Genomic DNA, 24,768 nt, shown 5'->3' with positions numbered 1-24,768 from the left:
ATAGCATTGCCTTTAAATTGTTTAACTTGGGTTAAATGTTTCAGGTAGCCTTCCACAAGCTTCCCACAATAAGTTGGGTGAATTTTGGCCCAATCCTCCTGACAGCTGGTGTAACAGAGTCAGGTTTGTAGGCCTCCTTGCTCGCACATGCTTTTTCAGTTCTGGCCACAGATTTTCTATGGGATTGAGGTCAGGGCTTTGTGATGGCCACTCAAATACCTTGACTTTGTTGTCCTTAAGCCATTTTGCCACAACTTTGGAAGTATGCTTGGGGTCATTGTCTATTTGGAAGACCCATTTGTGACTTCCTGACTGATGTCTTGAGATGTTGTTTCAATATAGCCACATGATGCCATCTATTTTGTGAAGTGTACCAGTCCCTCCTGCAGCAAAGCACCCCCCCCCCCCCTTTTTTTCCCTCCAAACATAACAATGGTCATTATGGCCGAACAGTTCTATTTTTGTTTCATCAGACCAGAGGACATTTCTCCAAAAAGTATGATCTTTGTGCCCATGTGCAAACCGTAGTCTGGCTTTTCATGGCGGTTTTGGAGCAGTGGCTTCTTCCTGAGCGGCCTTTCAGGTTATGTCGATATAGGACTCGTTTTACTATGGATATAGATACTTTTGTACCTGGTTCTTCCAGCATTTTCACAAGGTCCTTTGCTGTTGTTCTGGGATTGATTTGCACTTTTCACACCAAAGTACATTCATCTCTAGGAGACAGAACACGTCTCCTTCCTGAGCAGTATGATGGCTGCGTGGTCCCATGGTGTTTATACTTGCGTACTATTGCTTGTACAGATGAACGTGGTACCTTCAGGCGTTTGGAAATTGCTCCCAAAGATGAATCAGACTTGTGGAGGTCTACATTTTTTTTCTGAGGTCTTGGCTGATTTCCTTTGATTTTCCCATGATGTCAAGCAAAGAGGCACTGAGTTTGAAGGTAGGCCTTGAAATACATCCAGGTACACCTCCAATTGAATCAAATGATGTCAATTAGCCTATCAGAAGCTTTTAAAGCCATGACATAATTTTCTGGAATTTTCCAAGCTGTTTAAAGGCACAGTCAATTTAGTGTATGTAAACTTCTGACCCACTGGAATTGTGATACAGTGAATTATAAGTGAAATAATATGTCTGTAAACAATTGTTGGAAAAATCACTTGTGTCATGCACACAGTAGATGTCCTAACCGACTTGCCAAAACTATAGTTTGTTAACAAGACATTTGTGGAGTGGTTGAAAAACGGGTTTTAATGACTCCAACCTAAGTGTATGTAAACTTCTGACTTCAACTGTATATAATATCTCTGAAATATTTCTTTTTTTTTTTACTCATGCACCCAAAGGCTGTTGTCCCCAACTGTGTGCCAGTATGTTGCAATAATAGCAACACACTCACTGGGAGTCAGTTCTGTACATGAACCTTTTTACTTCCATATACTTCCCATGTCAGCATCCCTCACCCTTGGTTTGATCAGTGGATTACAGCCTTTGAAGTCAGAGATTATTTTTACCCTTGAGCCATGAATAACGGTCTTTCACCTTTAATCCCAGAGAGGATGAGGTGTAAAGATCAGTTTCAGTCAGAAACTCCATATCTCCTGTTTTGCAGTCTAAACACATGGAAAGGTTTTGGAGGTGACGCAGGGTCTCATATTTTTTCCAAGATTAATTTCTAGGAGTTCACAGATTTATACAGCAGAAGTGTTAATCAACCATCTCGACCCCCCCCCCATTGTCATCAAACTCACGCGTGAATTCTGATTTGCTGCTCCAGTCGTGAACGATTCTTTTCGCCGGTTTAGAATAGAACAGGGATCCTCCCTGGTGCGAGTGGCGGACAGACAGTCATGCAGATACGCTTTTAGTAGGGCGACACCGGACTACCGGATAACGATGAGCGATATTTTATGATAATCAACCAATTAACAAAATAATAAATAGGTAGCTAGGTAGGTAACGTGAACCGCGGTGTTTTCCGCATTAATGTAAAGATGGCGAGAGTGCTCTATAACTTGCTCATGTTTACAATCGGACTCACGCAGAGGATCCGAGTTTTGGGGTATTGGTCGTTGATATACGGTTATTGTGCCCTTTGCACTGCCGTAGCGCTCCTGAAACTTTGGTGGAACATCATTTTAAGGCCGTCAACAACCTTCCAGTGGGGAATTCGCGAAACACCCCCTGCATGCCTGAACGACACGTCCTTGGGAACGCACTGTTATGTTAGAATAAAGGTAAGGCACCGCAGGTGACAGGACGCCTATGTGGGATTAGGAAATAGCCTTTTGTGTTCACGAGAGGTCTGCATAGGTAATTTTGTATGCGCCTAGCTTGCCTGTAGCGTTGAAATCAGAAATAAATCAAAATAGGCCTCCAGGCTACATGCAAATCGTGGACGCATCTGTTTATTTTTTGGGGCATTTCAGAGAAACGTTATGCAGGTATAAGATGTTCAGTGTAGGTAGGCTACAGTGTAGGTAGGCTATTGTTGTCTGCGCTCAACTCTGAGGTAGTGCTGAAAAAAGAGCTCCATAGTAGCAGCAGCAATTATATTATCCTGTTGTGATTCGTGACAAATATCACGATTTCATATGAGTACGGAGAATGAATGTAGACTAAACTGTAAATTCACCTTTTTATTTTTTGTTTAAGTATTTATTTATGAAGACAATATCCCTCGTAGGATACACATAGCATAAAATGCATACTCATAATAAGAATGTGACAGTTCAACTGTAAGAATAATCTATGTTGAAATCCAAAGTAACTGTGGGATTTAATTTAGTCAGTAAGTAGCCTAGCTACATTTTGCCAGAATAAACTTGAGCTGTGTATCTGGGGATATTAGGATACTGTGATGTTGTTAAATCAGAAATGAGATACTGAAAAAATATGGCTTGGTTGTAGAATCGAAGGACCATTTGAGAGTGTGAGTGATGAAAGATGGATAGAGGATCTCGAAAATCTCTGAACAAGAAAATCTTGGATGAACATAAACTAATGTTTTTTATTTTCTGGTAATTGTGCTGATATTATGTGCCAAATTATAAGACAACAAATGGCTCATTTGCGAGATTGACTTGATTTCAATAGGCATAGGCTACAGATTAAAATCTGGGTTTATGAATGTAATTACATTTTGCCATGGTTTTCTTGGATAAAGGCAGGTAGCCTATAGCCCCTGATAGGCCTACATCTCAATTCAGATAGTCTACAGTAGCCTAGACAAGATGTAGGCAAGATGTAAACTGAACGATTTAGCAGCTTGCTTAGTTCAAATTAACAGACTAATTTATTCAACATGAATAGTGAGGTGATTAAGAGTGCTTGTGTTTCCCAATAGCCTGCTGGAATAGGCTACTGAGGATGGGGTTATAATTTCAATCACTGAATTAAATATTATGTATATGAACTGAATATGCTTGTCATCAACAACCAGTGTTTATTTTTTAGAATTTGTTTTACCTGTAGCCTAATCTGACTGCTGTTACTGTCTGTGTAACGCGGGTCGTCTAATGGGGACCAAGACACGGCGTGTGATGTGCTCATAATTACTTTTATTAAACTCTTAAACAACAAAACAACAAACGACCGAAAACAGACCCCTCAGGTGCAACATACACAAAACAGGAAACAACCACCCACAAAACACAGGAAAAAACACCCCTACTAAATAGGACCTTCAATTAGAGGCAACGAGGAACAGCTGCCTCCAATTGAAGGTCAACCCAAGAAACTAAACATAGAAATAGAGACACTAGAACAAACAGAACATAAACCAAAAACCCCGAAACACATAAAACAAACACCCCCTGCCACGCCCTGACCAAACTACAATAACAAATAACCCCCTTTACTGGTCAGGACGTGACAGTCTGTCAATCTATTGCGTTCCAACAACTGATTGGCAATTGCGATAGAGCTTTGATCATTTCCAATTGAATTAACTTAACATGTCCATTAATAACTGCATAATAACACAAGGCTACAACAACAATAAACTGAAGTTAAAGGATGTTTATTAAATTGGTTTGCCAGCTCCAGGTAGGCTACAGAAGTGGAACAAATTGATTTGCAATGACTCCAGTGATGTTGTCATTTCAACATATTTATTGGATCAAATGGTAGACTACAATGGCATATACATGAATAGACTACTTGACGGCCAACAGAGGCAAATGTATAATTCTTCACATTTAGCCTAATGGCCGTTTCATTGAGGACTTGCCACAATAAAAAGAACCACGCGAGGGATTTCCAAAACTTCCATTTCAAATTTCCACACGGGCAGCCCCTGAGACCAAGGAACTGAGCATGCATAAAGCACTTCGCTTGATACCATTTTTCTTTAAGCAGTCAACATTAGAATGCAGTTTAAACCACATCCAAACTTATTTATGTAATGTGATCTAGTGCTTTGTCTCCATTATTTCTTCATGTGCATCGGTTCTAGCGTATGAATATGTTTTATGGGAAATGGGTTGGAAATAGGTGTCTTCATAATGACAATATAAATAGCCTACCTAAAACTGGTAAAAAGTTGTGAGAAGTGACTCATCCAATAGCTGTACTGCTCTCTTAACACACACAAACACACTCCTCTGACCCTCCCCACCACTCACTCACTCAGCAACAGCCTGCCTCACTGCCTGACAGTCAGCAGCAAGTCACAGTGAAATATATATAATTTTAAGAGAAATCGAAGGGGCTGAAGTCGGCTGGATCTCCACAGCAGCAATGGGCGGAGATTTCAGGATAGCAGCCGGCCGGACCCCCACATCAGCTACAGGAGAGGGAGCTGAGATCAGCTGGATCCCCACAGCAGCGATAGGCAGAGATCTCAGGACAGGAGACAGCTGCACACCTAAAAGAGAGGGAGAAAAATACCCAAAGGTGGGAGAAGCTGGAACCCTGGTCCAGGAGAAACTGACTGACTGTTGCCCAGAGCTGTTGACTTGGGGCCTACTGGGATAGGAAACTGGGGACCTAAATGTTGTCTGATCCGGAGGAGTTGGGTTAAATGTGGAAGACACATTTCGGTTGAATGCATTGTTAGGCAACTGAATAGGTATCCCCTTTCCCTAGGTGATCAGGGAACTGAGGGCTAAGATGCTCTGGACCTACTGAGTCTATTGACTGAAGACCTAGTAGGGCAGAGGGTGAGGTGTCTCCTACGACAGGATACTGAACACCTCAGTCTCCCAAGGCAGGAGCTAGAGGGACACAGTTCGGAGGGGCTAGCAAGAACCCTAAGGCTAAGACCGGCAGGGACTGACCGGGCCTGGACAGCAGACACAGACCGAGCCACTGCAGCAGAGACTGGAGGGGTTCCCAGGGAGGGGCAGGGAGACATCTTTGCACAGCATCAGGCTGAACGTCGAAGGTAAGACTAGGCAGATCCCAGCAGGCAGGGACCGGAAAGGTCTGAGTGGCAGGGCTGGACTTGGCGCCTACAGCACCTGCATGCAGTGCTCCCGCATTATGGACCAACTGACATTCGGAGGTGTCAGATGGAGTAGGAGTAGGCCTCTCCCTCAGGGTGACTCTGGCAGCTCCTCCATACTTTGAGAAGTCTGTAGGTTTTCCTCCTCGACAACAGTCGGGGATGTGAGGATTTCTCTTGGGTCCAGAACATGGGTCGGCAAAACCTCTGTCATTGGAGACGGCGATGGTACCAGTTGAGACTGCGACAGGAGCTGGTGGGACAAGGGGTGCTCCCACTGGGTGAGCTCGGGTAGCTCCTCTGTCCCTGGAGAAGACTGTAGAACCGCTGGACCTCATTCTGGTGCTTCTGTTGCATGACAATCTCTGAGATGATGTCATCAACGTTTTGGACAGCTTGGTGGCACAAGTCCCTGTTCTCCCCCTCTAAGACTTCTTTCAGTTGTTAAAGGAGAGAACTGTTGAAGGACTGGCTGAGCCGGTCATGTGACAACTGGCAGTGTCCATCAGGTTCAGGTAAGTACTGGCGACGGTGATCGGGTGGACTGTAGGAACCTTCCATCTTCCTGACTGCTTCAATAAGCTCATCAATCTCGTCACGCTGGCTGTGTAAACACTGGCGGTCCATGCTCAGCTCAACACTAAAACTTGGTGCAACTTGTCTTCTGAGGAGAACTCACAGTGTCCACTTGTCTTCACCGCAACTCACTGGCTGGAAGCGGGACTTACAACGAGCAAGTGACAGAGAATGTCTCTGGTTAGAGAAAGAAGGGTGATTGATTAAGGGGCTGTCGGGCATTCTAACTAAAATGACACATACATACATGACTGCATGGCTGTTTTTACAGATACAGTAAACTACAAGTCCATGCAGATGAACAAAAACCAAACAAATGAATTCCAACTTTACTCAATGGTTTGACCATAAAAACAACCTATTCTACAAACCATTAAAACATGAATTTACAATAATCTGAATAAAATTGGCAATAAATGACAGATTTCATAATATACAGAATGCTTCATACTGTCATGACCAGAAGGCAGGCCAGGGCTGAGTTTATGCGATGGCCCTGCTCTGTCCCTGTTCTATCCCTGTTTTACAGCGCCATAAAGCACACAGCGATGTTTGAGGATGAGAGTTTTATGTCACAGAGAGTAGACAGTATCTTCGTCCTAAATGACACCATATTCCTTACATAGTGCACTGTATATGGAATAGGGTGAATGCAACTAAGTTGCTCTGGATAACAGCTTCTACTAAATGACTAATTTGGGGCGCAGACAGCAACAGCCTATGTGATAGAGGGCAGAGAAGTGATGACACGATATTACAGTGTGTCCCTGGTGAATGACTGACTGATCTATCCTCTGTCTTTATTCTCAGGAGTCTGGTCTGAGGTTTCACTATGTTGCTGCTGGAGAGCGAGGGAAACCACTCATGCTGTTTTTGCATGGCTTCCCAGAGTTCTGGTAAGACTTCTAGACAACACACTGCATCTGCACATTATTCACACATGTGGGGCCTTAAGCCTAGTCCTGAACTAATAGTCATTTTCAATAGAAATTCTTAATTTATCTTGTTTTTTTTGTCCACGAATATGTAGTTTTAATATAGACCAAACTATTATATTGGTATTGCCTGTCAAGTGAAGTTTTGTTCTTTTTAGTTTGTGTTTTTTTTATAGTAAGAAAGCATTTTTGAAAGGAGCTCTGTTGTAAACTAACCAACCAGGCCCTCCATGAATCACAGAGCCTTACAGTAGCCCACTGCTGTATCAACCTCATACAACAGTTTTCTATCGTGGGTGTCCTATCAAAAACACATATTTTGACCAATGAGTAAAATAATATGTTATGTAGATACTCCTCTAAGAAAATCAATGGTCCAAACCACGTCTCTATCCGGTCAAAGGTTATTGGAGTTTTTACCCTTGTAGGATGGCCGAGATTAGGGTGACTAAATCAATGGCCAGAGGTGGAGAAACAAGTGGTCAAAATCGATTTTGAGACATGACATGAAGTATTTTCATATTTTAGTATTCGCTTTTTATATTCATGTGAAATTCCTGTTATTTTTTTGAAGATTTCTGCGAAAAACAAGCATATCTTTTTGAAATGTCAACAGAGCACTGAGCCTACTCGACACTTTTTCTTTTCAAAGCCTTTTATATTTCATTTTGCTCGTGTGATGTTAATTTTGCTTTTTTTGCGACCCGCGGACAGAACTTTGCAGAAGATGTCAAATCCTCGAAAGTCACTGCGAGAAGCGGTAACGTTAGCGCTCTGTCAAACAGAGCTCTGTGCTTATTATCGGATGTATTGGGTAACGAAATCCGACTTTTTTGATATAATGATATGTTACAGAAAGACCCCACTGAACGATTCGGGAACATGAAGAATCATATTTGTCTTGGTAAAATTCCTTCTGGGCAGTGTGAGTGGACACCCTACTCTGTTATGCAACCAACGTTTTAACCTCTTCTCTACTGTACATTGCTACTGCATCATAAGAACATATCTTAGTTGAAGTCTTCATACTACAGTATGGCCTGTATGGCTCAGTTGGTAGAGCCTGGTGCTTGCACTGACAGCGTTGTTGGTTCGATTCCCATGCCACCCAGTCGTAAAATGTATGCACACATGACTGTAAGTTGCTTTGGATATAAGTGTCTGCTAAATGGCATATATGTTATACAGTGAGCTCCAAAACTATTAGGACAGTGACACATTTTTTGTTGTTTTGGCTTTGTACTCCAGCACTTTGGATTTGAATTGATACAATGACTGAGATTAAAGTGCAGACTGGAAGTTTTAATTTGAGGGTGTTTTCAGCCATATCGGGTGAACCGTTTTGAAATTACAGCACTTTTTGTACATAGTCCTCCCATTTTAGGGGACCAAAAGTATTGGGACAAATTCATTGATGTTTATTAAAGTAGTCCAAAGTTTAGTATTTGGTCCCAGATTCCAACAGTAGCACGTATTGATTACGTCAAGCTTGTGACTACAAAGTTTGTTTTGGTTGTGTTTTCAGATTATTTTGTGCCCAATAGAAATGAATGGTCAATAATGTATTGTGTAATTTTGTCGTCACTTTTATTGTAAATAACAATATAATTTATTTCTAAACACTTCTACATTCATTTGGATGCAACCAAGATTACGGATAGTTCTGAATGAATAATGAATAATAATGAGTGAGAAAGTTAGACGCACAAATATCATAGCCGCCCCCACAAATGCTAATCTCCCCTGTTATTGTAGTGGTGAGAGGTTAGCATGTCTTGGGGATATGATATTTGTGTGTTGAACTTTTTCACTCATCATTATTCACTAAATATCAGACTCCCAAGACATGCTAACCTCTCACCATTACCATAACAGGGGAGTTTAGCATGAGTAAACCTTTAACCACTTTAATACACAAGTGAATTTGTCCCAATACTTTTGGTCTCCTGAAACAGGAGTTATGGATGTAAATTTAATTTGTATAATTTCCAATCCAAAGTGCTGGAGTACAGAGCCAAAACATTTGTCACTGTCCCAATACTTTTGGAGCCCACTGTGTATTATTAATGAACGGGTCTTCTTGGGTCTTCTGCCTCACTGCCCATCTACTGTACAAGAATTCATGATGAACTCTGTGTGTATCCCAAATAGCACCGTGTTCTGTACATAGTGCACTACTTTTGACCAGAGGCCTTTTGGGATGCGACCTCTATCTCTGCCTTCCTAGCTGGACAGAAAGACTCTTTTACACTTACAACTTCCCCCTCCCAATTATTTCAGTGTTGAAAAAGTGCTAAACCACAGCTTCCCATATCACTCTGAAGAGAGAGCGGGTTGGGGTGTGGAGGGTTGCTGTTCGAGATGGGGTTATGTGGAGGAACTGGAAGTGCCTGTATTTATTTTAAACCTCCTCTATATTCTGAAACGTTTGGTTTCTCTGTTCTCGATGTGTGTCCCAAATGGCACCCTATACCCTAGTGCACTACTTTTGGCCAGGGCCCATAGGACTCAAAAGTAGTGCACTATATAGGGAATAGGGTGTCATTTGGGACACCGCCCAGCTCTTATCCTGACTCATCAGAACCCCAGTCAGGCCTTGTGGTCCTCCTCTATGGGGCTTTCAGTTCAGAGGAGCCTCGGCCTCCAGTCCACCTCAGACAAGATCTTCAACCAGAGAGCTTTTCCTCTCCACGGTGATGACTGTGAGGATTAGAATCGGGGGGGGAACAACTCTTATATAAAGGTGACCTTCACTCAGTTTGGAAGGGAAACTGAGTGCCAGTAGAAATAATGCAGTTAAGGATATATCAACTTTGTAGGTGTATTCAAGAGAGAAACACGGTTTATCTGTGAGTGGTTTTTCAACTGTGTGCGCTCTACTGAATGTCATCTTTTGATTGCAGTAGTGAAGATAGGGTTTAGTTAGGAAATACAGTCCTGTGTGTGACTTTCCCATGTCATTAAGACAAAGATGTTTCTTGTCTTAATGTCTCTCTCTGTCTCTTTCAACCTCTCTCTCTCTCTCTCTCTCTCTCTCTCTCTCTCTCTCTCTCTCTCTCTCTCGGGATGTCTGTCCATCTGCCTCCAGGTATTCCTGGCGCCACCAGCTGCGTGAGTTTAAGAGTGAATTCCGTGTCGTGGCCGTTGACATGCGAGGCTACGGGGAGTCTGACTTGCCGTCATCCACACAGAGCTACCGCTTTGACTACCTGGTCACCGACGTCAAGGACATTGTGGAATACCTAGGTAAGTTTAATTAGTTGAATTAGTTTATACACAAAGACATAAGGAGACAGGTGTATGTTGTATATATGATGAAACAAAACATGCCCACTCTGACTCAGGGATGAACACTTTAGGGACCATGACTACCCGTATTATGAAACATCACTCCATGGGGACAAAGCGAGATGGTGACACGGCCTGGTGTCCTAAGCTGAGTCAAAGTTTCTCATTGTAGCTATACTGTGTGGATTGGACAGCCTGTGAACACCCTGTGGGTCCACAACACAGCAGGACATGACAGGCTTCCTCTGACTCATGTTGACTGACTATGGGTAGTCGTGCTGATACAGAATGCGCGCACACACACACATACACACTACAGACCTGGCAGCACGGAGCACACTTACTTTGTGAAACGGGAAGCTTTCATAGACCTGGGGGCCTCTATGTAAGACCAGTGTCCCTCACCTTGTGTCAGGCTGATATTTCAAATAGCAGTACCACTGACAATATTATTTTCTTTACATGGAAAATAATGTCAATTTTTACAACGAACAAGATGAGCTATGGTCACAGTATATTATATTCATCATGTAAGACTCCTGCCCAAAACATAATCTGTTGGACTTGCACACCAGACTGGTTCAGTTGTTTCCAATAACCTTCCTAAGAAGATGACTAATACGCTGAATAATCAGGCAGCACGTTGTTTTCACTGTACACTGCAGGACGATTGTTCTTCTTCAGGAGGTATATCTTGGCAAGAAGGCTCGGCTGATAGAAGGCTCGGCTGATGGAAGGCTCGGCTGACGGAAGGCCAGTGAAATGGTGCTGGACACGCGCACTCAGACTCTCCTCCGTCTCTCCTCAGGTTACAACAGATGTTACCTGGTCGGCCATGATTGGGGAGGAACCATCGCTTGGCTGTTCGCCATCCACTACCCCGAGATGGTGACCAAACTCATCGTCCTAAACTGCCCCCATCCCTCTGTCTTCACCGGTAGGTCCTAAACGGGCCCCCCGTCCCTCTGTGTTCACTGATAGGTCATCAAACTGCCCCCCCATCATCTGTCTTCACTGGTAGGTCATTGTCCGTGCAGGCCCAGCCAATAAGTGACATATGCAGCCGCTTAGGGCCCCGCAGCTGCTAGGAAGCCCTCGGGTACCTCTGCATTCACTGGTACGGGACCGAACTACCCACACCCCTCTGTATGCACTAGTATGTCATCACAATCCAAACTCATCGTCCTAAACTGCCGCAATCCTTCTGTATTCACTGGTACGTCTTACCATCCCTCTGTGTTCAAGTTGAAGTTTCAACTTTAGTGCCCCAGAGGGAAATTTGTTTTGCAGCAATAGTCAAACATAAAAGACATAACCAAATACATTGACAAATGACATGGACTACATAGGTGAATACATAGGTGGGTACACTGAATGCAATAGACTGAATACACCAATCGACTAGTCCCTGACCACGTCATTGTCCTGAACAGCCCCCATCCCTCACTGATACAGTGGGGGAAAAAAGTATTTGATCCCCTGCTGATTTTGTAAGTTTGCCCACTTACAAAGAAATGATCAGTCTATAATTTTAATAGTAGGTTTATTTGAACAGCGAGAAACAGAATAACAACAAAAAATCCAGAAAAACGCATGTCAAAAATGTTATAAAATGATTTACATTTTAATGAGAAAAATAAGTATTTGACCCCTCTGCAAAACATGACTTAGAACTTGGTGGCAAAACCCTTGTTGGCAATCAGAGGTCAGACATTTCTTGTAGTTGGCCACCAGGTTTGCACACATCTCAGGAGCGATTTTGTCCCACTCCTCGTTGCAGATCTTCCCCAAGTCATTAAGGTTTCAAGGCTGACGTTTGGCAACTCAAACCTTCAGCTCCCTCCACAGATTTTCTATGGGATTAAGGTCTGGAGACTGGCTAGGCCACCTCAGGACCTTAATGTGCTTCTTCTTGAGCCACTCCTTTGTTGCCTTGGCCGTGTGTTTTGGGTCATTGTCATGCTGGAATACCCATCCACGACCCATTTTCAATGCCCTGGCTGAGGGAAGGAGGTTCTCACCCAAGATTTGACGGTACATGGCCCCGTCCATCGTCCCTTTGATGCGGTGAAGTTGTCCTGTCCCCTTAGCAGAAAAACACCCCCAACGCATAATGTTTCCACCTCCATGTTTGACGGTGGAGATGGTGTTCTTGGGGTCATAGGCAGCATTCCTCCTCCTCCAAACACGGCGAGTTGAGTTGATGTCAAAGAGCTCCATTTTGGTCTCATCTGACCACAACACTTTCACCAGTTGTCCTCTGAGTCATTCAGATGTTCATTGGCAAACTTCAGACGGGCATGTATATGTATTCTTGAGCAGGGGGACCTTGCGGGCGCTGCAGGATTTCAGTCCTTCACGGCGTAGTGTGTTCAATTGTTTTCTTGGTGACAATGGTCCCAGCTGCCTTGATCATTAACAAGATCCTCCTGTGTAGTTCTGGGCTGATTCCTCACCGTTCTCATGATCATTGCAACTCCGAGGTGAGATCTTGCATGGAGCCCCAGGCCGAGGGATATTGACAGTTCTTTTGTGTTTCTTCCATTTGTGAATAATCGCACCAACTGTTGTCACCTTCTCACCAAGCTGCTTGGCGATGGTCTTGTAGCCCATTCCAGCCTTGTGTAGGTCTACAATCTTGTCCCTGACATCCTTGGAGAGCTCTTTGGTCTTGGCCATGGTGGAGAGTTTGGAATCTGATTGATTGATTGCTTCTGTGGACAGGTGTCTTTTTTCTAGGTAACAAGCTGCGGTTAGGAGCACTCCCTTTAAGAGTGTGCTCCTATTCTCAGCTCGTTACCTGTATAAAAGACACCTGGGAGCCAGAAATCTTTCTGATTGAGAGGGGATCAAATACTTATTTCCCTCATTAAAATGCAAATCAATTTATAACATTTCTGGCATGCGTTTTTCTGGATATTTTTGTTGTTATTCTGTCTCTCACTGTTCAAATAAACCTACCATTAAAATTATAGACTGATCCTTTCTTTGTCAGTGGGCAAACGTACAAAATCAGCAGGGGATCAAATAATTTTTCCCCCCCCACTGTACGTCATTACCAACCACCATCCTTAGATAAACAACAGATGAAACGACCTACTGTATGTCACTAGTACAATTACTAGTTCAATATGAATGGAGAGAAACCTCTTCCTCCTTGTACTAATTAGAGAAAATATGTTTGGCTCTGGGGTTATTACCATGATTACCATCTTTAATTATAAGGTGTAATAACCTCGAAGTGTTTACTCCATTCATCTAGTAGCTCCTCAGTCTCCTTCCTTAAGGGGGAGATGGAGGAGGTAATTATAGAGTAATGCCTTAACATGTAGTTGGAGCAGCTGGGCTGGAGGAGAGGACATGGGTGAAGAGGATACAGTGCATTCGGAAAGTATTCAGACGCCTTGACCTTTTCCACTTTTTCTTACGCTACAGCCTTTTACTCTAAAATTGATTAAATAGTGTTTTTCCTCATCAATCTACACACAATACCCCATTGTGACAAAGCAAAAACAGGTTTGTATACATTTTTGCATATGTATTAAAAATGGAAATATCACATTTGCATAAGTATTCAAACCCTTTGCTCAGTACTTTGTTAAAGCACCTTTGGCAGCGATTACAGCTTTGAGTCTTCTTGGGTATGACACTACAAGCTTGGCACACCTGTATTTGGGGGAGTTTCTCCCATTCTTCTCTGCAGATGCTATATTGCTATATTGTAATTACTTCGCCACCATGGCCTATTTATTGCCTTAACTCCCTTATCTTACCTCATTTGCACTCACTGTATATAGACTTTTTGTTTTCTTTTTTCCTACTGTATTATTGACTGTATGTTTTGTTTATTCTATGTGTAACTCTGTGTTGTTGTAAGTGTCAAATTGCTATGCTTTATCTTGGCCAGGTCGCAGTTGCAAATGAGAACTTGTTCTCAACTAGCCTACCTGGTTAAATAAAGGTGAAATAAAAAAATAAACAAAAACATCCTCTCAAGCTCTCAGGTTGGATGGGGAGCGTCGCTGCACAGCTATTTTTAGGTATTTCCAGAGATCGGGTTCAAGTCCAGGTTCTGGCTGGGCCACTCAAGGACATTCAGAGACTTGTCCCGAAGCCACTCCTGCGTTGGCTTGGCTGAGTGCTTAGGGTCGTTGTCCTGTTGGAAGGTGAACCTTCGCCTCAGTCAGGTCCTGAGCGCTCTGGAGCAGGTTTTCGTCACGGATCTCTCTGTACTTTTCTCCGTTCACCTTTCCCTCGATCCTGACTAGTCTCCCAGTCCCTGCCACTGAAAAACATCCCCACAACATGATGCTGCCACCAAATCAAATCAGATTTTATTGGTCACATACACATATTTAGATGTTATTGCGGGTGTAGCGAAATGCTTGTGTTTCTAGCTCCAACTGTGCAGTTATATCTAACAATTCACAACAATACAATACAACATGCTTCACCGTAGGTATGATGCCAGGTTTCCTCCAGATGTGACGCTTGGCATTCAGGCCAAAGAGTTTAATCTTGGTTTCATCAGACCAGAGAATCTTGGCAAACTCCAAGCGGGCTGTCATGTGCCTTTTACTGAGGAGTGGCTTCCTTCTGGGCACTCTACCATAAAGGCCTGATTGGTAGAGTGCTACATAGATGGTTGTCCTTCTGAAAGGTTCTCCCATCTCCACAGAGGAACTCTGAAGCTCTGTCAGTGACCATCGGGTTCTTGGTCACTGCCCTGACCAAGGCCCTTCTCCCCCGATTTCTCAGTTTGGTCTAGGAAGAGTCTTGGTTGTTCCAAACTTCTTCCATTTAAGAATGATGGAGGCCACTGTGTTCTTGGGGACCTTCAATGCTGCAGAAATGTTTTGGTACCCTTCCCCAGATCTGTGCCTCAACACAATCCTGTCTCGGATCTGTATGGACAATTCCTTCGACATCATGGCTTGGTTTTTGCTCTGATATGCACTGTCGACTGGGTTACCTTATATAGACAGGTGTGCCTTTTCAAATCATGTCCAATCAATTGAATTTACCACAAGTGGACTCCAATCAAGTTGTAGAATCATCTCAAGGATGATCAATGGAAACAGGATGCACCTGAGCTCAATTTCGAGTCTCATAGCAAAGGGTCTGAATACTTATGTAAATAATGTATCTGTTTTTAGCAAGAAAACATTTTAAAAGCCTTTTTTCGCTTTGTCATTATGGGGTATAGTGTGTAGATGAGGGGGGAAAGTATTTAATCAATTTTAGAGTAAGGCTGTAACGCAACAAAGTGGAAAAAGTCAAGGGGTCTGAATACTTTCCTAATGCATTGTAGAGTGGAGGTCACTGACCGACAGCCCATCCACAGCCCTTCTCTGTCCCTTGCAAATGCACTGTGCTGCATTTGTGTCTTGCCTAAATTACACACTTGCAAGGTGCCAATGTCCATACATGCATGCCATACATGCCAAAACCATTGCTTCATTCTAAGTGTTAAGCTAGTGTTTATTTTGGAACTCCTTACTCTTGATTTCTTCTCATCCTCTTTTTTTGTTGTTGCATTCTTTCACTTCTCTTCTATTCTTCTCTTCTATTCTTCTCTCCTGTTCTCCTCTCTCCCTCTCCTCTTTCTACCTCTATTCACTCCATCTCTCTTCTCTACACTCCGCTCTCCTCCATGTTTCCAGATTATGCCCTGCGTCATCCCAGCCAGCTGCTCAAATCCAGCTACTTCTTCTTCTTCCAGCTGCCTCGCTTCCCAGAGCTCATGCTCTCCATCAATGATTTTAAGGTGAAGTGTGTGTGTGTGTGTGTGTGTGTGTGTGTGTGTGTTGAGGGATAATGGTTGTGATGGCTGTTTCTCAAGGAGTCTGTGTATGGCAACAATTTATGGATTGTAGCTATGATTTCATTGTAAATGGAGCAAAAAACATTTGGTACAATTGTTTTAATGTTTTTGGCAAAAACACGATTGTTCTTCCTGGTAGCTATCATTAATATACATGTCTAACAATTATTGACTGTGCAACATAGAAGGTGATCAAATTGATCAGGCCTAAAAATAAATAAATAATGCATTCCCATTTTGTTCCAAATTATAGGGCGCGTAACAGCAGTAAATCATTGTGTTGTGCCTAAGTCCTTCTCATTTGAGTGTAGCTCATCTCGCAGTAGTCAACACAACAACCATCCCATTTATAGTAACTCTGATTGTCTGATCTGTATTACTGTGATGGTGACATAAGGGACCTTGTCTGTGAGTGCCATCCAGATCAAATCACACCTTGAGCGCATCCACACACACACACACACACACACACACACAGTTACTCACCCACCTAGTGTGTCTTTTTGTCCCCTCTGTATTATAGGCGCTGAAGGGCCTGTTCACCAGCCGTAGTACAGGGATTGGGAGGAAGGGTCGGTGGCTCACTGCAGAGGACATGGAGGCCTATCTCTACGCCTTCTCCCAGCCAGGGGCCCTGACCGGGGCCCTCAACTACTACAGGAATGTCTTCAGGTGAGGAAGATTATGAAAATATAAAATTATTCATTAGTGAGCTCTGTATTAGGATCTCTGCTGTGGGCTCCCATACTTATGTAGGACATGCACAAAGTGAACATGTCGAAGCTGACCATTGTTATTGTGCCTCTTCATTTTACCACAAGCACCCTCTAAAAATGTAAATCATTACTGCCCTCTTGTGTTGGAAATTATGTTACCTTATATAATAGTATTGTACTTTCAATGAGTTCCTCTTGTGAAAACTCAGTGGTCTATATAATAAGTCCCCTCACTTGCCAGTGGTACAGCAGTCTGGGAATCAGATGCTGAGAAAAAATTGGGCTTTGGAATAATGTATTCTGTTTTTTGGTTTGTTTTCTATTTGTCTTTGACTCATTACAAGAGTCAACTTGTCAATGTAATTTCTCTCTTGCTCTTTCTCTCGCACACACATACACTGTCTTGTATAACTAACCTTATGGGGATACACAATTCAGTCCCATTCAAAATCCTAGTTTCCCTAACCCTTACTTTAACCCTAACTTTAACCTTAACCCCAAAACCTAACATTAACCTTAAACCTAACCCTAGCTCCTAACCCTATACCTAATACTAACCTTAACCGTAAACCCCCTAGAAATAGCATTTGACCTTGTTGGGACTTCTTGTCCCCAAAAGTATAGTTAAACACGTCCACACACACGTCCACACCACATTGACCCATACAAACACACACAACGTCAGAGAGTGCATGTTTTTGACATGGGAACTCAACGTGCATGACTGACTTCACCATCTGCTCTCCTTCCTTAAAGCAGCCAGTCAGTGTCTCTCAAAACAGAACAGAAAATTTTGTTCTGCTCGGGAAATTTATTAAAGGATGTCACTGACTTATTATTAATTACTTTGACAAATGTGCTCTATAAATAAATTAATCAATTAGCCTCTCCAGAGATTACAACATAGGTTACATACACTACCGTTCAAAAGTTTGGGGTCACTTAGAAATGTCCTTGTTTTTGAAAGAAAAGCAAATGTTTTGTCTGTTAAAATAACATCAATTGTTCAGAAATACAGTGTAGACATGTTTTATGTTGTAAATGACTATTGTAGCTGTAAATGGCAGATTTTTTTAAATGGAATATCTACATAGGCGTACAGAGGCCCATTATCATCAATCATCACTCCTGTGTTTCAATGGCACGTTGTGTTAGCTAATCCAAGTTTATCATTTTAAAAGGCTAATTGATCATTAGAAAATCCTTTTGCAATTATGTTAGCACAGCTGAAAACTGTTGTGCTGATTTAAAAAAGCAATAAAACTGGCCTTCTTTAGACTAGTTGAGTATCTGGAGCATCAGCATTTGTGAACACAGGAGTGATGGTTGCTGATCATGGGCCTCTGTACGCCTATGTAGATATTCCATAAAGAATCAGCCGTTTTCAGCTACAATAGTCTTTTACAACATTAACAATGTCTACACTGTATTTCTGGTCAATTTGATGTTATTTTAATGGACAAAAGATGTGCTTTTCTTTCAAAAACCAGTACATTTGTAAGTGACCCCAAACATTTCAACGTATGTAGTGTATGTATACAACATGAAAATATAGTACTGTGGGCTAGGCCTAAATCATGTGATTAAAGGTCCGCGTTGAACCAGTTTTCTGGTTCTCAGATACTTTTCAGTTTATTTAGTTTATTTCCTGAATTGACTGAAATGGAATTGACCTCAACCCAAATAAGTTCTATTGTTCATACTCTCCACAGCTCCTTCCCACTGAGCCAGAATGATGTCAAGTCTCCAGTGTTGTTGTTGTGGGGTGAGAGGGATGCCTTCCTGGAGCAGGAGATGGCTGAGGCGTGCAGGGTCTACATCCGGAACCACTTCCGACTCAACATCATCTCTGGAGCCAGCCACTGGCTACAGCAGGACCAGCCTGACATCGTCAACACACTCATTTGGACCTTCCTCAAAGAGGGAGAGGGGCGCAAAACGCACAGGAACTGAATCTAGCTAGGTCGGCGTCCCAAATGGCACTCTATTCCCTATATAGTGCACTACTTAAGACCAGGGCCCGGGTAAAAAGTAGTGCACTATATAGGGGAATAGGGTGCCATTTGGGATGTAATCCTAGAACGAGGCCTCCTCCCTCTCTCCGTCACTCCCTCCCACCCTCTGTCCCCACCAGCCACTCCTACCACTGGAAGCCTAGAATATGCCTGTGAAAAACCAACCAAGCAACATAACGATAATGCAATCATTCTTTAAATCTTTACACATTTCAGATATTTTTTAAGATGTCAAAAGAAAAGTGAAAGAGGAAAAAAGCACATTTTTTTGAGAGGACACTGAGTAGTACAGTAGTATGTTTGACGCATATTAAATACTTTTCTGCACATGACATCCGCCTTAAAGTTTGTAGGTTACAACATTACAAATGTGTGGCAAAATCTCCTTGTGAGTTTGTATTGTGTGGTGCCTTTTAATGTAATGTTGTATAATGTTTTGCAGCGTTGTAAAGTTGTGCCATGTCTTCTGAGGTTGAGCTGTGGCGTTTGTTTGCTGTATGTGTCACTGGATTGCTCCTCTCACAATCCTTTGGGATCCCTCTTGTCCCACACCTTGTCTTCGTCCCAAATGGCACCCTATTCCCTATTTAGTGCACACTTTTACAGGGAACAGGGTGTCATTTGGGACGAAGACCCTCTCTATCAGGTAGTGTTGTCTTACTGAAAATATTGTTATTTTTGTAAAGATTCCTGTATAGAACAACAGTGACGGTTAAATATTGTACACTTTTTTTTGTTTGTATTTATTCCTATCTCTGAAATCCACTGAGCCAGGTCTGCACCATTTTGTTTTTTTAAGCAGCAAATAAACTATCATGTGAAGCCTGGGGAGCCATTGTCAATCTTTTCAACTGACAGTCCTGACCTATAGATTTACAAATGGACAGATACAACCTGTCCTAATTTGCATGCCTGCTGTCATGCTATGTCATTATACTAGAACAGTGGTTCCCAAACATTTTATAGTCCCGTACCCCTTCAAACATTCAACCTCCAGCTGCATACCCCCTCTAGCACCAGGGTCAACACACTCTCAAATGTTTTTTGCGATCATTGTAAGCCTGCCACACACACACTATATGATACATTTATTAAACACAAGAATGAGGGTGAGTTTTTGTCACAACCCGGCTCGTGAAAAGTGGCAAAGAGCTCTTATAGGACCAGGGCACAAATAATAATAGAATAATAATCAATCATTTTGCTCTTATTTAACCATCTTACATATACAACTTTATTTGTTCATTGAAAATTGTGAATCACATTTTTATTTGGCGTACCCCCGACGGCATTGGGAATACCTGTACTAGAACAGGATTATAGTTATGGAGCATAGCTTGGTTCATGCCACGTTCAAAACGACTGGGAACTCGGAAAAATACGAGGTCAAATCATGACGTCAGTGTTCCTAAGGTCGGAAAGACTGAAAGACACTGGGAAGAGGTCTGTTTCCTAGTTGCAATTCCGAGTTGGATGACGGTTCAAATCGATTTGCCCAATGGAGTGGAATAGTTTCAAACACGTGGTTTACATGTGTTTAATGCCATTTGCTCTGTTCCAGACATTATTATGAGCCGTTCTCCCCTTAGCAGCCTCATGTGGTATACTACGTTAACTGTTTCATTTAATTTATTTGTTAGAAATCGAATGTGTTAATGAGCATTTACTACAAACAGTATGACATTTAGGACCCGTTTTCTATTCGCGCATATTCATGTATTTACGGTCAAAATACTTCCTTTTGCGTACGTCATTGGGGTGGGTAGCGCAGCCAGTCGGAGAGCACAGCAAGCGTGCTAATTGCAAATAAATGAAATTGAAATGGTAGCTATTAATTAAAAAATATCTTTGTTTCTGTCGAGTGCTGACGCAAACTCTCACTCAGTGACTGAACCATATTGAGTTCTTATGGCTGTATGAATCGACAGATATTTTATAAGCTCTTGTTTTTTGTGATTTTTGTTAGGAGCTGCCTACTCATTGTTTTTGTTCCTCTGAGATAGATGGCGTCTATTTCAGTGACGTAGAGTAGCCATCCAACTGTTTTGACAGCTGAGGAAAACAACTATTATGATATGTTATTATTAATTATTAATGTAGATATTACCATGCAATTAAAAAGGGTGTGATTTGCGTTTGATAGTTGATAGTAAGTGGGAATTTCAAGAAATTACAGTTTTTTTTTTTGTTTTACTGATAGAGCTAGCTAGCCTATTCTTGAGGTGACATTGAAATAGTGCAGTTAGGATCTCTGAGGTGTCTACCACAAAACTGGATCAATGAGTTAGCCAGGTAAATTGCCGAACTTATTATTTTTTTTTTTTTTTAGATAACCTTGAAATGGGCATGGTCTAATTGACTTAACAACCAAAACACATCTACGTTTTGCTTTTTTAATGAGCCAGAATATCAATAGTTATTTCTGATTGTTTATTGAAGTTAGCTGGCTAACTCATTGAACCTGCTTTGTACTATACCCCTCCGACCATTGAGTTATACAAGAAGCTCTTATATGGCTAGGGAAAACGCCTGTGTCTGTTATTCCTGAAATATTAACTGAGTTTTATTACAGTTCTTTGTGTTTGATCTTCTCTCCTTCTGTCCCCCTACTTTGAGCCTAGGTGTGATGAACTGCCCCAATCTTGTGGGTTTTTAGGAGAAACATCAAACGTGTTGTTTGGGAGCACATAACTACTATGATCAACACAGAGGCAATACGGGAATTTGAAGCCAAAGAAAGAAAATCCAGAAGCAATCTTAAGAAATGCTTAGCTTCCGCATTGTCTGCAGACCTCAACAGGTAATGATTAACACTGTTCATGGACACAGAACCTTAGCCTATTTTCCAGTGAAGCCTAGTAAAAACCCATTCTCATTCACTCTACATAAGGCGTTGTCAGGCAACTGTCAAGAATGCCCTTATTACTAAAATACTCCCACACTCATTATCCTATCAAGCAAAAAACTAAATTGCAGCCTACAGGGCATTGCGCGGTAACAGAGTGACACTGAGACTCTGATTTTTCACATTAAAAAGTATGTCAAACAAAAACAATGATTGCAAAGTTAAATTCAATGCACAATGATTACTTTTAACAATTTCCACTGAAGATTTTACAAAACGCATTTACCTGACAAATAGTGCAGATTCAAAGTTTGGTAGCAGAATGACAGCACAAACTGTCATTCTGTTACCAAACTTTGTATCTGGAGTCTGTGTCACTGTTACTGTGGAATTGCCCAACTACAACCAGGGTTGGGGCAAATTCCATTTATTGACCCCAACCCTGACTATGCTCCAGATCAACATCACGGTTTCCACTAGATAGCACAGCCACAAAGTCAAAATTGTCTATATAAAAATTCCTGAAAACAAAATTAACGTTTGGGTCTTAATTTAACATTAGGTAGGCATAAGCTAAGCAGTGTGGTTAAGTTTAGGGTCACGGTTAGGTTTAAAATCACATTTTAAGAAGAGACATTTTAGAAATAGGCAAGGTTTATGACTTTGTGGCTGAGGTAACTAGTGACGACCCAACTTCACCCTACTCCCCTGACTAAAACAAACGTTTTCCTCCGACTACCTGGTAGTAATAAGAGCATTAGTACCCCCTGTTGGCAGGTTAGACACAGTGTTGCTCCTGCTGCTCATGATAGTCACACGCAACAAGGGGTTATGGGAAATGGAACGACAAAGGAACATGATTTCCCATTTAACTCCTCGTATCCTGGGTGACCCACTTCCCAGTCACTCTCTGTTTATCTGCCTGAGGGCTGTAAAATGAAATGGCTACAGCAGCAGTAACACCACAGCTCATACATGCAACCCAGTTACTGTCTGCGTCCCAAACTGCACACCTATTCCCTTTATAGTTGCTACTTTTGACCATGACCCATAGGGCTCTGGTCAAAAGTAGTGCACTACAAAGGGAATATGGTGCCATTTGGGGGGGACACGTACAACAGCAGCAGTAGCATACAGTAGGACAGCTCATACATGCCACCCAGCCACTGCCTTCCCTGGGGGCTATAAAATAGCCCAGTTCCAGTAGGCACAGAGGCAGTAGCTACAGTAGTACCACAGTTCTTATGGCCCATTTGGCTTGAGGCTGGCTGATTTCTGGGTCACCCACTTCAGTCACAGCAATGGGAGTTAATAATGGTGGAAAGCGGTACAGGGGCAGGAAGGACCAAGGACTCTGTGCTGCTGAGTTACCCAGATCAAGTCCAGTCAGCTTGATTATATATAGTTAAGCAGGGTTGTAGGGTTTCTACGGTTGCCTATGACCTCCCTACACTACTAACCATTCTATCCCATTGATGACCCACCTCCCAAATGTACTCCTCTGCCTCCTAAAATGTAAATGTCTTCAATTAAGAAATTAATTGTATCATTGTCTCTATCCTATCCTTGCTCCACTGAAATTATTTTGTGTTGCAATGTGTTTATGTACTGCCAGATGTGAACCACTCCTGTGTTGTGATTTCCCAGGCTGCTGCAGGAGGAGTTAGAGGCAGATGTCAGCCTGTGTACGGTGGGCTCCTGCACCAGCTCCACCCCTCTCCTGGTTCACAGGGCTGTTCTCCTGGCCAGGGCCCCACACATACTGAGGAGGGATGCTCATCCAGACCCCAAGACCATCCAGCTGAACAACTATGACAGCATGGAGCTGAAGCAGTATATCAGGTACACTCAGTCAGAATACATGTTATTGTCTTTACAGTTTCAGTACACTCACCAATCCATCGAAATATAAGTACTAATGCTATTTCTATGGTCCAATCATCCATCTGTAGGCCCTCTATTCTTACTCAAATAGACATCACAGATGCATAAACTATATTTTAATCTAAATCATTTAAGAGAGTGTTTCTATGTAGATAATCTAACTCTGTCAATTAACATGATTGTTAGGTGGTGCTTAGCGTGTAGTTTCTGTACTGTTAAATTACAGCCAGAGGGCGCCATACTCTTTTTATTATTTATTTTATTTTTTCTCTCCAGACCTTGATGCTGTAAGTCAGCCATACTCGATGCAGACCCAGAACGAGGTCAATACGGACCGCGGGTCCTGACTTTTAAAATAGTCAGAACTCAGTCTTTCAACTTACTGCTGTTTAGAGCTGTAACCGTAGAATGCACAAGGTGCAATTTCAAAAGTTGGTAGCGCATGGGGAGTTTTCCTCTTGTTATGTCATTCACTGACAGACCTTAGAGAGCTATTTCTAACCTGTCATAAATGTCCAGTTGATCAACTAGATAGCTGGTTAGTCTAATTTACCTATCTAAATCTTGTAGTTATCATGGCCAGATTAAGTGCTCAGGGGCCTCAACCCCCATGAGGCCCCCTTTTCTTTTTGTCAGGTATTGTAATTTTTTTTTAAATTATGATTATTTCTTTTTTTACCTTTTTAACTAGGCACGTCAGTTAAGAACAAATTCTTATTTTCAATGACGGCCTAGGAACAGTGGGTTAACTGCCTTGTTCAGGAGCACAATGACAGATTTTTACCTTGTCAGCTCAGGGATTCGATCTTGCAACCTTTCATTTACATTTTAGTCATTTAGCAGACGCTCTTATCCAGAGCGACTTACAGTAGTGAATGCATACATTTCATACATTTTTTATTTTTTCTTCTCCCCGTACTGGTCCCCCGTGGGAATCGAGTCCAACGCTCTGACCACTAGGTTATCTGCCACCCTAATGTGTAGAATTGCAGAAAATTAAGTTAAAATGGCAACATTTTCTCTCCGCCAACAGAGTGTGTGAACAGTTTGGGGTCACAGGGGTTGTGAAGTGGAGGTTTGTTACTACGCTGGTAAATGCAATATCCATCCGGAACTTTGCCACATAGGAAATGTGTGACCGGACCTTCTCAAATAGTAGTTGAGTACTCCTGCTGTATGTATTTTGTCAAGCAGATTATTAATAGAACGGTGTAATCTGATTACGAAGGCATT

The 24,768-nt window shown here is 42.2% G+C and overlaps 2 protein-coding genes across 5 annotated transcripts in view; both read left to right on the top strand.

The window, feature by feature from the left end:
• The first annotated feature begins 1,766 nt into the window (after positions 1–1,766).
• Positions 1,767–19,628, top strand: LOC106584162 (epoxide hydrolase 4). The gene is made up of 7 exons (XM_014169100.2): positions 1,767–2,243; positions 6,839–6,924; positions 10,052–10,209; positions 11,060–11,188; positions 15,915–16,018; positions 16,599–16,747; positions 18,504–19,628. The coding sequence occupies exons 1-7, from the start codon at positions 2,001–2,003 to the stop codon at positions 18,742–18,744; spliced, it is 1,110 nt and encodes a 369-aa protein (XP_014024575.1). The 5' UTR covers positions 1,767–2,000; the 3' UTR covers positions 18,745–19,628.
• A 722-nt stretch (positions 19,629–20,350) lies between these two features.
• Positions 20,351–24,768, top strand: part of btbd8 (BTB domain containing 8) — a 51,531-nt gene continuing 47,113 nt past the window's right edge. The window contains exons 1-3 of one of the 4 annotated variants that reach the window (XM_014169101.2): positions 20,351–20,630; positions 21,428–21,606; positions 23,299–23,493. In XM_014169101.2, the coding sequence (XP_014024576.1) occupies positions 21,503–21,606; positions 23,299–23,493 (299 nt within the window). In that variant the 5' untranslated portion in view covers positions 20,351–20,630; positions 21,428–21,502. Of the gene's footprint in view, positions 20,631–20,665; positions 21,099–21,422; positions 21,607–23,298; positions 23,494–24,768 lie in introns of those variants that run through there. The other 3 variants (XM_014169105.2, XM_014169102.2, XM_014169103.2) reach the window with 3 other exon arrangements.

This window comes from Salmo salar, chromosome ssa23 (assembly GCF_905237065.1).
Source record: "Salmo salar chromosome ssa23, Ssal_v3.1, whole genome shotgun sequence".
Taxonomy (NCBI): Eukaryota; Metazoa; Chordata; class Actinopteri; order Salmoniformes; family Salmonidae; genus Salmo; species Salmo salar.
Note: the sequence above shows the minus strand (reverse complement) of the source record. Positions and strands in the feature narration are given on the sequence as shown.

Bases quoted from the DNA above. Each gene is read 5' to 3' on its own strand.
- LOC106584162 (XM_014169100.2), top strand. From the start codon at position 2,001: ATGGCGAGAGTGCTCTATAACTTGCTCATGTTTACAATCGGACTCACG. The intron at 11,189-15,914 runs GTAGGTCCTAAA...CCATGTTTCCAG, and splicing joins CCATCCCTCTGTCTTCACCG to ATTATGCCCTGCGTCATCCC. The intron at 16,019-16,598 runs GTGAAGTGTGTG...TCTGTATTATAG, and splicing joins TCTCCATCAATGATTTTAAG to GCGCTGAAGGGCCTGTTCAC.